The sequence below is a fragment of the Eurosta solidaginis genome, chromosome 4 (genome assembly GCF_040869045.1).
Source record: "Eurosta solidaginis isolate ZX-2024a chromosome 4, ASM4086904v1, whole genome shotgun sequence".
Classification (NCBI taxonomy): Eukaryota; Metazoa; Arthropoda; class Insecta; order Diptera; family Tephritidae; genus Eurosta; species Eurosta solidaginis.
Genome location: NC_090322.1, coordinates 268905918 through 268918701, shown reverse-complemented (window position 1 = coordinate 268918701; position 12784 = coordinate 268905918). Strand labels below are relative to the sequence as shown.

Below are 12784 nucleotides of genomic sequence, written 5' to 3'. Positions count from 1 at the left end.
ATTCCTGCCAAGATTTCAAGGGTTTTTTATTTCGCCCTGCAGATTTTTTTCATTTCATTCTACTTAATATGGTAGGTGTCACACCCATTTTACAAAGTTTTTTTTTTTCTAAAGTTATATTTTGCGTCAATAAACTAATCCAAATACCATGTTTCATCCCTTTTTTCGTATTTGGTATAGAATTTTGGCATTTTTTTCGTTTTTCGTAATTTTCGATATCGAAAAAGTGGGCGTGGTCATAGCCCGATTTCGGCCATTTTTTATACCAATACAAAGTGAGTTCAGATAAGTACGTGAACTGAGTTTAGTAAAGATATATCAATTTTTGCTCAAGTTATCGTGTTAACGCCCGAGCGGAAGGACAGACGGTCGACTGTGTATAAAAACTGGGCGTGGCTTCAACCAATTTCGCCCTTTTTCACAGAAATAAGAATCTAAGCCCCTACCAAATTTCACAAGGATTGGTAAATTTTTGTTCGACTTATGGCATTAAAAGTATCCTAGACAAATTAATTGAAAAAGGACGGAGCCACGCCTATTTTGAAATTTTCTTTTATTTTTGCATTTTGTTGCACCATATCATTACTGGAGTTGAATGTTGACATAATTTACTTAGATACTGTAAAGATATTAAATTTTTTTTTAAAGTGGGCGTGGTCGTTCTCTGATTTTGCTAATTTTTATTAAATATACATATAGTAATAGGAGTAACATTCCTGCCAAATTTCATCATGATATCTTCAACGACTGCCAAATTACAGCTTGCAAAAGTTTTAAATTATCTTCTTTTAAAAGTGGGCGGTGCAACGCCCATTGTCCAAAATTTTACTAATTTTCTATTCTGCGTCATAAGTTCAACTCACCTACCAGTTTCATCGCTTTATTCGTCTTTGGTAATGAATTATCGCACTTTTTCGGTTTTTCGAAATTTTCGATATCGAAAAAGTGGGCGTGGTTATAGTCCGATATTGTTCATTTTAAATAGCGATCTGAGATGAGTGCTCAGGAACCTACATACCAAATTTCATCAACATGCCTCAAAATTTACTCAAGTTATCGTGTTAACGGACGGACGGACATGGCTCAATCAAATTTTTTTTCGATCCTGATGATTTTGATATATGGAAGTATATATCTATCTCGATTCCTTTATACCTGTACAACCAACCGTTATCCAATCAAAGTTAATATACTCTGTGAGCTCTGCTCAACTGAGTATAATCACGTGTCACTATGTTTGTTCCCGATGGACTCATAAAATACTAAACCGGGCCCGGGGTTTCTGAGGGCCCGCGATTTAGAGGTACTATGACATTTTTTTTAATTCAGGAGAGTCTTTAGTTGTTCCATGTGCAATTTTTAAGCCGAATTTCAAAAGCAACGAAAATCTGCATTTCGTTTTAATATTATAGTGAAGTGTGAAAAATAAAAATTTATATATATAAAAATAAAGGCTAAAATGTGTGTTAGTTGGTCGCCGGTGTTTGAAGAGATGAGTCGGTCGATTTTGTTCGAACTTTCACACAAGTTGCGTAAACCTCACGCGGTGGTTACTACATAGGTTTGGTTGCGATCGACGTACAGGGTCTCGAGATATAGGCCGAAACGTGGACCCGAGTACCCCTAGAATGTGGATAACAAATGAAAGCTGTTGATGTGTGCTTTAGTAGAGGGTAATTTTCATACCCCTGGGTGACTAGGGTCTCGAGATATAGGCCAAAACGTGGGCCAGTGAATGCCCAGACAGTGTTTATACAATATGGATATCAAATGAAAGCTGTTGATGAGTGCTTTAGTACAGAGTAATATATTATCCAGAGACGGACTGGGACTGGGATTAGGACTAGGACTGGGACTGAGACTCGGAGTGGGACTAGTGTGTGGAATAAAATACATACCACCCTCTGGGACAGGCAATAAGGGATGCAGGAGAATGAGAAGAAATTGAGAGAAGAGAAAAGAAAGAAGGATATTGAGAAAGAGATAGAATGAGACGAAGATGGAGATAGATGAAGCGAAAAAGACGGAGGGAGGAGTGAATAAAAGGATTACGAAAAAGTGAGCAGAGTCAGACGGAAAAAGCTTATTAAAATGTATGCAGATAGGCCAAATTTAGGGCAGTACAACGTCTGCCGGGTCTTCTAGTATATTTATGAAAAATTGTCATATTTGATTTTTTGTACATGAAAGTATAAATGTATAAAGACTCACTCGTATTAAGCCACTAACATCTTCGTTTTCCAAGCATGTCGCTGCCAGTCTTGTAAACAATTTAGAAACATTTTGCACAAACACTCCTTGTATGTGGCCGGGTACTTGACGTGGACGTAGCAAAATATTCAATGTTTTTTCTGCATCTTCTAAATCACTAGTTTGATAAAAAAAAACATATATATACATGTATGTATATATAAGCATAACATAATATACACAATAAAGGTACATACTTTGAAAACTCGCCCACAATCCAAGCGGCAGCATATAGAACTTCATACATTGAATTGCTTTGCGATGACACGGAAAATGTATCCAAGAGCTTAGTCATTTCATTGACTGCAAATTGTCGTACAACCGGTACACGTATAGCGACATCTAGCAATTGCTCAGCGATTAAATCACCTTTAAAATACATTGAGATAAAAAAGTTTTATGTAAATAAATAAAATAAATGCAAGGCTCCTATATCAACATTCAAGTTGATATTTAAAAAACCTTTTATTTTGATTTTGTTTTTAAAAATTTATATTTTGTTTATTTTTAAGTTTAGATATTTTCTAACTAATTAGAATTTTCTTTTTTTGAAGTTATTCAAAATTTTAAGTTAACACGAAAACTCAATTAAAATTATTTTAAAAATTAAAGTAAAGAGTACAAAGTAGTTAACACTATATTTACTCCCCCTCCAAGAAAATTTGAAACAAACAAATTATTAATTAATATTAAAAGTAACCTTTTTTTTGTTTTTTGTTGTTTAATGTATTTGTATTTAAATTAGTGTTAATAAGTATGTTTGCTGGTTTAAGTAAATCAATTGAAATATTTTTAATAGTATTTTTGTATTGAATTGTAAATGTTTTATTTTTCTTAGAGATAACTTTAAACGGTCCTTCATAAGGTGATTCTAAATTAGATTTACGAAGAACTTTAACAAAAACATACTCACAATTTTCTAATTGTTTAGGAACGAAAAAATTTTCTTTATTATGATGAAACACTTTAGAACGAACAAGCGAAAAATATTCTCTTATTTTATGAAGAGCGTCATTAGAAAAATCATGTTCTTTATTACTATTTGAAATAATTAATTCACCAGGTATTCTAAGTGTTTGGCCATAAACAAGTTCAGCAGATGAACATTTTAAATCTTCTTTAATAGAAGTTCGTAAACCAAGTAGAATGAATGGTAAAATGTCAGACCAATGAACCGAGTCGTTTGATGCTATAATTGCTGCTTTTAAAGTTCGATGAAATCTCTCTATCATGCCATTTGCTTGGGGATGGTAAGGAGATGTATGAATTTTATGAGAACCTAAAAGTTTAGTTAATTCCGTAAAAAATTTTGAGGTGAATTGTGAACCTTGATCTACTGTAATATTCAATGGTATACCAAATCGTGGTATATAATTTTGAATAAAAGTTTTTACTATAGTATTTGTTGAAATATCTTTAAGTGGATAAGCTTCAGGCCAACGTGAAAATCTATCAATAATTGTTAAAATATAACAATTTTCATTTGAAACTGGAAGAGGTCCAACAATATCCATATGAATATGTTCAAAACGACCTGATGGTATTTGAATTTTTTGAATAGGAGATTTAGTATGTCTTGAAATTTTGGATTTTTGACAATTGATGCAAGATGAAGTCCAATCGTTAATTTCTTTACGCATGTTAGGCCAATAATATTTATTTTGAATTAATTTTCTAGTTGTTCTTATACTTGGATGAGATAATGAGTGAATTTTGTCAAATATAATTCTTTTCATAGAATGTGGAACATAAGGTCGAAAAGGTTGTAGAGAAACATCACACCATATATTTAAATTAATAACTGGAATATGAATTTCTTTTAAATTATTTTTAGAATTTTGATCAGAAATGGTTTTTTGTAAAAATCTATCAGTTTGCTGTTCTTTATATAAAGTTTCTAAATTTATATCTTGAGTTGAAATTGCATTTATTTCTGGAATACGGGAAAGTGTGTCGGCAACTATGTTGTCTTTTCCACGTATATATTGAATATCATTTGTAAATTGAGCAATATATTCAAGATGACGTAGTTGACGAGGAGATCTATCTACTTTAGAATTTAGAACATGAATTAAAGGTTTATGATCAGTATAAATTGTAAAAGTTCTACCTTCAAGAAAATGTTTAAAATGTTTAATTGAATTATAAATTGCCAAAAGTTCACGATCAAATGTTGAATATTTAGTTTCTGTTGTAGTTAGTTTTCTTGAAAAATAAGCTAAGGGTTCTAGTATATTATTGCTAGTTTGTTGAAGAACTGCTCCAATAGCAACATTTGATGCATCTACTGCTAATGATAAAGTACCATTTTTGTCGAAATGTGTAAGTAAAGTATTTTTAGCAAAAAGTTTTTTAACATTTTCGAAAGCTGTTGTGGTTTCATTTGTCCAATTTAATTGTTTGAGTTTGTTTTTAATTGCATGTGTTAACATTTCATGCAGAGGACTAAGTGCTGTTGCTAACATTTTAATATATCTGTGATAGTAATTTATCATACCTAAAAATTTTTGTAATTTATTTATAGAAATTGGTTTTTCAAAATTTGTTATGATTTCAATTCTATCTAAAGATGGTTTAATACCTTCGCCTGAAATTTCGTAACTTAAAAAATTTAATTTATTTACACCGAGAGTACATTTTGAAGGTTTGATATTTAAATTATATTCTTCAAGTCTTTTGAAAACTGATTTTAAATGATTTATATGTTGATCTTCATTATCACTGGCAATAAGAATGTCATCAATGTATGTAAATACAAAATCGAAATCAGAAAATACTTCATTAATAAAGCGTTGGAAAGTTTGAGCACTGTTTCGTAAACCGAAAGGCATTCTTACGAATTCAAACATTCCAAAAGGGGTAGTTATTGCAGTTTTATGAATGTCTTCTTCTGCCATTGGAATTTGGTGGTAAGCACGCACAAGATCAATTTTGGAAAAAAATTGTTTGTTTTTTAAATCAATTGTTAAATCGTGAATATGTGGTAAAGGATACCGATCTGGTGTAGTAATAAAATTAAGTCTTCGATAGTCTCCGCAAGGTCTCCAATCATTTGGTTCTTTTTTAGGAACGAGATGAAGTGGAGATGCAATAGGAGAATTTGAGGGTCTGCATATACCCGTTTTAACTAAAAATTCAAATTCAGCTTTAGCAATTTTAAGTTTGATTGGATCAAGACGTCTGGGTTTCGAAAATGGTAAAATACCTTTTGTTTCTATCCTGTGAACCGTATGGTGTTTAACTTTTTTAGTATAATCTGGTTCACAGGTAATAGATGGAAATTCATTAAGTAATTTTGAAAACTTATTTTCGACAATAGGAATTTTGAGTGAGAAAATATCAGAAAATCCAGAAGATCCAGTAACTTTAATTTTTGTAGTAGAATCCATTATTTCTTTATTTTTAATATTGACAATAATTCCGAATTTTTCTAAAAAGTTTGCTCCTAAAATTGGTGTATCAATATTCGCAATAATGAATGGAAATTCAAAATCTCTTCTTAAACCTAAATCAATTTTAAGTAGTTTTGTACCGAAAGTTTCAATTGAAGAACCGTTTGCTGCGGTCAAAGTAAGATCCGAATTTCTTTTATAAATCTTAAATTTAGAAAAAGGAATAACTGATACAACTGCACCTGTATCGATAAGAAAATTAAGTTTATTGAATTTATCAAATATGAATAGGCGACGAGTAGGTTTAATAATAGTTCCATTATCCGTCACCGTCATAATGGATCGTTTCAGTTTAAATTTTGTTCGTAATTTGAATTGTGATTTTGATTAAAATTGCATGGGGGTATACATTTAAGAGCGTTATTCTTAAATTTTTTGTGATACCAACAAATATTTGTTTGCAAATTAAAATTATGATTGTTTGAAAAATTTCTGGATCTTGAAAAATTTCGAGATTTAGATCTATTTCTATCTTTAGATCTTGAACGAATATATAATTGATTAATATCATTAGAAATTTTATTTAAATTTTGATAAATAGCCGTAGTTAATTCAGTTAAATTTTTAACGCATTGTTCTAAAATATTATTATTTATATTTGAGACTACAGGAGATTTGGAAGAATGAGGTTTATTGATTAAATCAAAAAGTTTGTCAGCTAAAATAATAATTTCATCTCTGTTTTGATTATTATTGGAAGTCAAATGAATTTGTATTTCTTGTGGTAATTTACGAATCCACAATTTAAAGAGTAAGTCTTGGCTAACTATGGAGTCAGAACCTATAAGTGATTTCATAAATCTGAATAATTCAGATGGTGAACGATCACCAAGTTCAGTTTTTGAAAATAATTGTTCTAATCGTTTTTCTTCGCTAAGAGAAAATCTTTCACATATAATTTTTTTGATTGTATCATATTTATTAAAAAGAGGAGGAGGGTTAATAACATCTAAAATTTTAGATATAGTATCTCGTTGAAGAGTAATTAGAACATTTTGAAATTTTAAATTATCATCATTGATATTGTTAATTTCAAATTGTCCTTCAACAAGCAAAAACCAGGCATCAGGACAATCTTGCCAAAATTGTGGTAATTTAATAGATTTAGTAGAAGGAAAATTTGTAAAGTTATCTTGTGTTGAAGTATTTTGTGTTGTATTAGAGATGTTGTTTTGTGTTGTATTAATGTTAGAATTTTGAGTTGTATTGTGAGTCATGATGTTATTTGTATGGTTGATATTTTGATTTTCTGCATTTGTAAATTTACGAGTTCGTATTGGTGAACGTAGAACCATATGAAAAAAAAAAAAAAATAAAATAAAATGAAAAATTTGAAAATTAGGAAATACTTAAGATTTTTTTTGGAAAGGGAGTTAACAATTTAAATAAAATATTTAATTTTATATAAAAAATAAGTAAATTTAAATAATTGTTAAAATATAAAAATAATCTTAAATAAATTTGAAAGTTAAAAGGTTTAAAATTTTAATTTAAATTATAATTGAAAAATTTTAAATTTAATATTAGAATAAAAATTATACTTACATAAAATTAAATTTAATAAAAAAATATTAAAATTAATAAGTAGTTGATTGATGATTGTTTAAAAAATATCTTGAAATTAATATCTGGATTGTTTGATATCGTAATGCTTTTAAAATATGCAATGGCTTTGTTGTTTTATTTGTAAATCTCTTAATTTTCATCGTGATGTCTTCATTTTAAATCTGTTCTTGTGTGTATTGCGTGCAAAATTGTTGTTGTGGTTTGGATAACCCAATCGCTGCTTTTAAGAGTATTAGGTTGTAAATGTTTTAATTTTGTTTACACACACGTTTTTAGAGTTTTTTATGTTTTTAATTTGATTTTCAACATTTATTCTTTGTTTTAATGTTTCGTATATATAATTTACAGCGACTGTTATATGAAATTTGCACAGAATGTTGTTGTATTGCTTCTTGTTCACAAATATATAGGGAACACAAATATAGTTAAATTATATGCACAAGAATTTCAATAGTGCTATTTATTAAATTTTTTATTTAGTTAATTCTTCAGCGCGTAGTATTCAGACACCCAATTCTTTCGGCAGATCGGAAAGTTGATTGCATGACAAATTCAGCAAAGTAAGGCGTGTAAATAGAGATACAAATGCTGGTACTTTAGTTAGTTGATTCTTGACAAACACCAAATCACCAGCACAGTCCTTGAGAAGTTGAAGCAATTCAGGCAATGTACATTATAATGGATTGTTGATAGATATTGTATTGTAATAGTAGAGAATTTAATTTTGTTTTATTTTTGTTCACTATTGTATTAAAAATTTAAAGATTCTTGTTCAATTAATTTAATGATATTGAAGCGAAAATTTTGCACATAAACTATTTTGTAAATAATAGTCTAAATTATTTTAGATGTTTTTACACTATACACATTTTTAGTTTATTTTAGAATATGTTTCTGTTAATCAAATTCCTATATAAAATAGTTTTTGAGTTTTAAACTAATCACTGCCTTAATGATCTGGCTTTTCTTTAATCACATTTCCGTATCATTGTGTAAGCACATGTATGTGATAATTATAGTCACATTAACATCTATAATTCACTAGTTCTGCATTTAACAACGTTAATTTAAGTCCAAATTCGTTGTACAAGTATGCACGTTCAAATAATTTTAGGTCCGTTGGTAGGATCGCCAATATATCAACATTCAAGTTGATATTTAAAAAACCTTTTATTTTGATTTTGTTTTTAAAAATTTATATTTTGTTTATTTTTAAGTTTAGATATTTTCTAACTAATTAGAATTTTCTTTTTTTTGAAGTTATTCAAAATTTTAAGTTAACACGAAAACTCAATTAAAATTATTTTAAAAATTAAAGTAAAGAGTACAAAGTAGTTAACACTATAGCTCCATAACCTCTGAAGAGATTTCGAGTCGAGCTTCTCCTCCAATTTGCGTCGTGGTCTTTTTAATTTTCACTACAAATTAGAGGAAGGGGGAATAAATCCTTTTTCGCCGACTCCGAACGGCATCTGCAAGGCAGGTAAGTTTTCACTGAGAAGCTTTCCAAGTAAGAAACACACTCGGAATATTTGCCAAATTGCTTTGCGCGCCTAGCCTAGAGAGTTACAAACAATCATACATACATACATACGCACATATATACGCAAGCGAAGCTAATATAAACGTGTTAAAAAGCGTCGGGAGCTCCATATACGAAAAATATGGCACAAAGCACCCAGGCTTTTTTCACAATAATACTAGTATTTTTCGTTCTTTATTGTTCCAAACTTATTTTGTAATTGTTTTTAACTTTTTAGTTCGATATTAGCTGTGTTTTCTTTTTCCGCGCATTACATCAACACTTAAGTTTTGTATGGACTGCTAAGGCCCGGTTTACAGTAGTTGGTTAAGCTAAGCTTAAACTAAGTTTGCTCACACTCTAGTCAAATTTAAACTCCAGTTAAACTAGCGAGCAGTTTTTCAGTCACAGTTTAAGGCCGCCATTGGGGTATGCTTTTTCGTGCGGCAACATTGGTTTTTTTATTATCTAGATAATTTGTAGATACGGTAACAACAAACATGGGGGGAGAAAAAGTTCGCCAGCGAAACATATATCTAGTTCCGGAGTTGATATGCAACTTCATGCTCCAATCACAATCCAACCTTTGAGAAATTTTGTAAAATTAAAAATTTTGGAGTTGATCTCCAACGTCATTGATATTTTCCAATGATTATCCTAATTTTGAGGGATTTTGAGAAAAGTGCACTTCACAAATGAATATTCAACATATTTCTCCAGTTGATATTAAACATTGTATATCGAGTTGAGGTGGAGTTGAAAAAAATCTTCAAGGTGGTACCACCAAAACCCACACCTGTTTATTGTGAGAAATGAACTCCTGGTTGATAGCAGTAATGAAGCGTAATTAATCAAAAATGAATTATATAGGCGGCCGCCGTGGTGTGATGGTACCATGCTCTGCCTACCACACCGAAGATCCTGGGTTCACGCCCCGGGCAAAGCAACATCAAAATTTTAGAAACAAGGTTTTTCAATTAGTAGACAATTTTTCTAAGCGGGGTGTTTGGCAAGCATTCCGAGTGTATTTCTGCCATGAAAAGCTCTCAATAAAAACTCATCTGCCTTGCAGTTACCGTTCGGAGTTCGGAATAAAACAAGTATGTCCCGTCCCGCCAATTTGTAGGAAAAATTAAAAAGAGCACGACGCAAATTGGAAGATAAGCTCGCCCTAAAATCTCTTCGGAGGTTATCGCGCCTCACATTTATTTATTTTTTAAATTAATATATTTCATTTTATTTTCATGAAAATACTGTAGTATGGAATCTTACATTTTAGTCCAGTTAGGGAACCACAAGTTGTTAATTAAACTTTTTATACTCAGCGTGCTTTGCACACAGAGTATATTAACTTTGATTGGATAACGGTTGGTTGTACAGGTATAAAGGAATCGAGATAGATATAGACTTCCATATATCAAAATCATCACTGTCGAAAAAAATTTGATTCAGCCATGTCCGTCCGTCCGTCTGTCCGTTAACACGATAACTAGAGTAAATATTGAGACATCTTCACCAAATTTGGTAGACGAGCCTATCTGGATCCAGAATAGATTGGTATTGAAAATGAGCGAAATCGGATAATAACCACGCCCGTTTTTTATATTTATAACATTTTGGAAAACACATAAAACCTGATTATTTAGTAAATCATACACCTAGAATGTTAAAATTTGACGTGTGGACTGATATTGAGACTCTTGATAAAAATTTGAAAAAATATTTTAAAATGGGCGTGACCCCTCACACTTGTGATAATATCAATTTTACAAATATTATTAATCATAAATCAAAAATCGTTAAACCTATCGTAACAAAATTCTGCAGATAGGTTGCCTTTCCTATAAGGAATGTTTTGAAGAAAAATTAACGAAATCGGTTAAGGACCACGCCCACTTTTATATAAAAGATTTTTAAAAGGGTAGTGGACGAATAAAATAAGCTACATCTTTGCAAAAAAAAGCTTTATATCAATGGTATTTCATTTCCCAAATGGATTTATAACAATAAATAGGAAAAACTTCAAATTTTAAAAAATGGGCGTGGCACTGCCCCATTTATGGCTAAGAAATTTTCTATGTTTCGGGAGCCATAAATCGAAGAAAAATTAACGGATCGTAATAAAATTGGGTGCACAAATTTTCTCTATAGCAGGGAATATTTCTAGTAAAAATGGACGGGATCGGTTAAAGACCACGGCAACTTAGACAACAAGTTTAAAAGGGTCGTAAACTAGAATAATAACTTAGCAAATCATAGTTTTGAATAAATGATATTTCGCTTATCAAGTTTTATTGTAAGAGGAAATGGGGAGAAATTTTTTTTAAACGGGGGTGCCACGTGTTATGTAGAAAAGTAATTTATGTGAAATGAAATGTGCAATTGAAGCTCACGCTGAGTATATAATATTCGGTTAGTCCCGAACTTAGACACCTTTATTTGTTCAACTTACAAACATTTTTTGCTTTATATTTTATAAATTCCCTCTTTTGCTGAGTACTCGAGTTGAGACACTGTTTCGAAACAACTCGTGAGATTTTAGTTATCAACATTAGTACTAAATCCGAAATGCTTGTTGGGTATATTCGACGCCATTTTGAACGAACGCAAATAACTGATAGGTTAACTAGAGTTTAACCCTGCCAGATCAGCCGCTTAAGCTCAGCTTAAACTTTAGTTAAAGGAGACTGAAAAACTGCAGAATAAGTTTAAGCATAGTTTAACTGACAAACTGAGTTGAACTTGTACTGTAAAACCGGGCCTAAGTGTTAAACTTTATCTATACCACTGAAATTGTTGCGCCGAAAATTAGTACTGCTAAATTTCAGTATGCATTATACTCAGTTGCAACTGAAATGTGTCTCTCCATTTTATCTCTACACTATTCTCACCCAATCATTCAGCAATAGGTTACACACTATGGCCAACAGAGATTTTTTTCAGTATCATAAAAAAATACTACATTCTTCCCGTTCTGAAATATGAAATAAATTTTGTCGACGGCCTTATTTCCTTTTTGTAAAAAAAAATAAGGCGCGCTGGCATTACTTATATTAATTCCGCGGGCATTATTTCACTGCATCGGAATTACGAAGCTTCTGAGAGGAAATGACAACGGTTCTAAGGAATGTGGAAACAAACCATTGACGTCAATGACATGACTAACGATTTGGAGCAATATCATGAAGATGCGAATGAGTATTTGGGAGGCTAATAATAAGAGAATTCGGTATTGACGGTATAATACAACAAGACCCAACATTTACGTAGACCAAGCGACAGATTTTATAGCAATGTTGCTTCAAAAAATCACATTTATAGATTTACCTGAGTGTACATGTGGAGATTGAAAAACCTTTTTAATTTATAAAAACTTTAAACTATATTTATTAATACGCCTTTATGTATGCGTCTATTTTATTTTTTATTTTTCACAACAATGAAAATTTTTGAAAATTGAAAAATCAATATTGAAAATTAAAATATTGATAAAACATTTTAAAATTACAAAGTGCAAAGTAACTAAAATACAAAGTTAAATAAAACTAATAAGAACCCTACATTACTCCCCCTTCAAGAAAATTTATCATTAAACAAATTGAACGTAACTCTCTTTTTATGTAAATTCTTGATGTTGTTTGTGTCTGTCGTTTCAATTTTTGCAGGTTTTAATCTATCAATATGAATAGTTTTAATATTATTATCTATTTCAAGTTTAAAACATTTTTGGTCTTTTTCCACAATTTTGTATGGTCCTTCATATGGTTGTTGTAATGAATGTTTATTAATGACTTTAACAAATGCAAATTTACAATTTTGAAGATCTTCTGGAACGTAAATTCCAGTATCAGAATCTTTATGATGACTTAAATTTGATCTAACATTTCGAAAATGTTCACGTAAATTACTTAAAATTTCAGTTGATGAGAAATTTTTAGCCGATGGCACAACAAGTTCCCCTGGCAAACGTAAATTCTGACCGAAAACCATTTCC

The 12784-nt window shown here is 30.7% G+C and overlaps 1 protein-coding gene across 3 annotated transcripts in view; it reads right to left on the bottom strand.

Moving 5' to 3' along the window:
* g (adaptor-related protein complex 3, delta 1 subunit-like garnet) overlaps positions 1–12784 on the bottom strand; it is a 164306-nt gene that overhangs the window by 28427 nt on the left and 123095 nt on the right. For all 3 annotated transcript variants that reach the window (XM_067786062.1, XM_067786064.1, XM_067786063.1), the window contains 2 exons: positions 2448–2619; positions 2212–2368 (listed from right to left, as the gene is read on the bottom strand). In XM_067786062.1, the coding sequence (XP_067642163.1) occupies positions 2212–2368; positions 2448–2619 (329 nt within the window). The remainder of the gene's footprint in view (positions 1–2211; positions 2369–2447; positions 2620–12784) is intronic.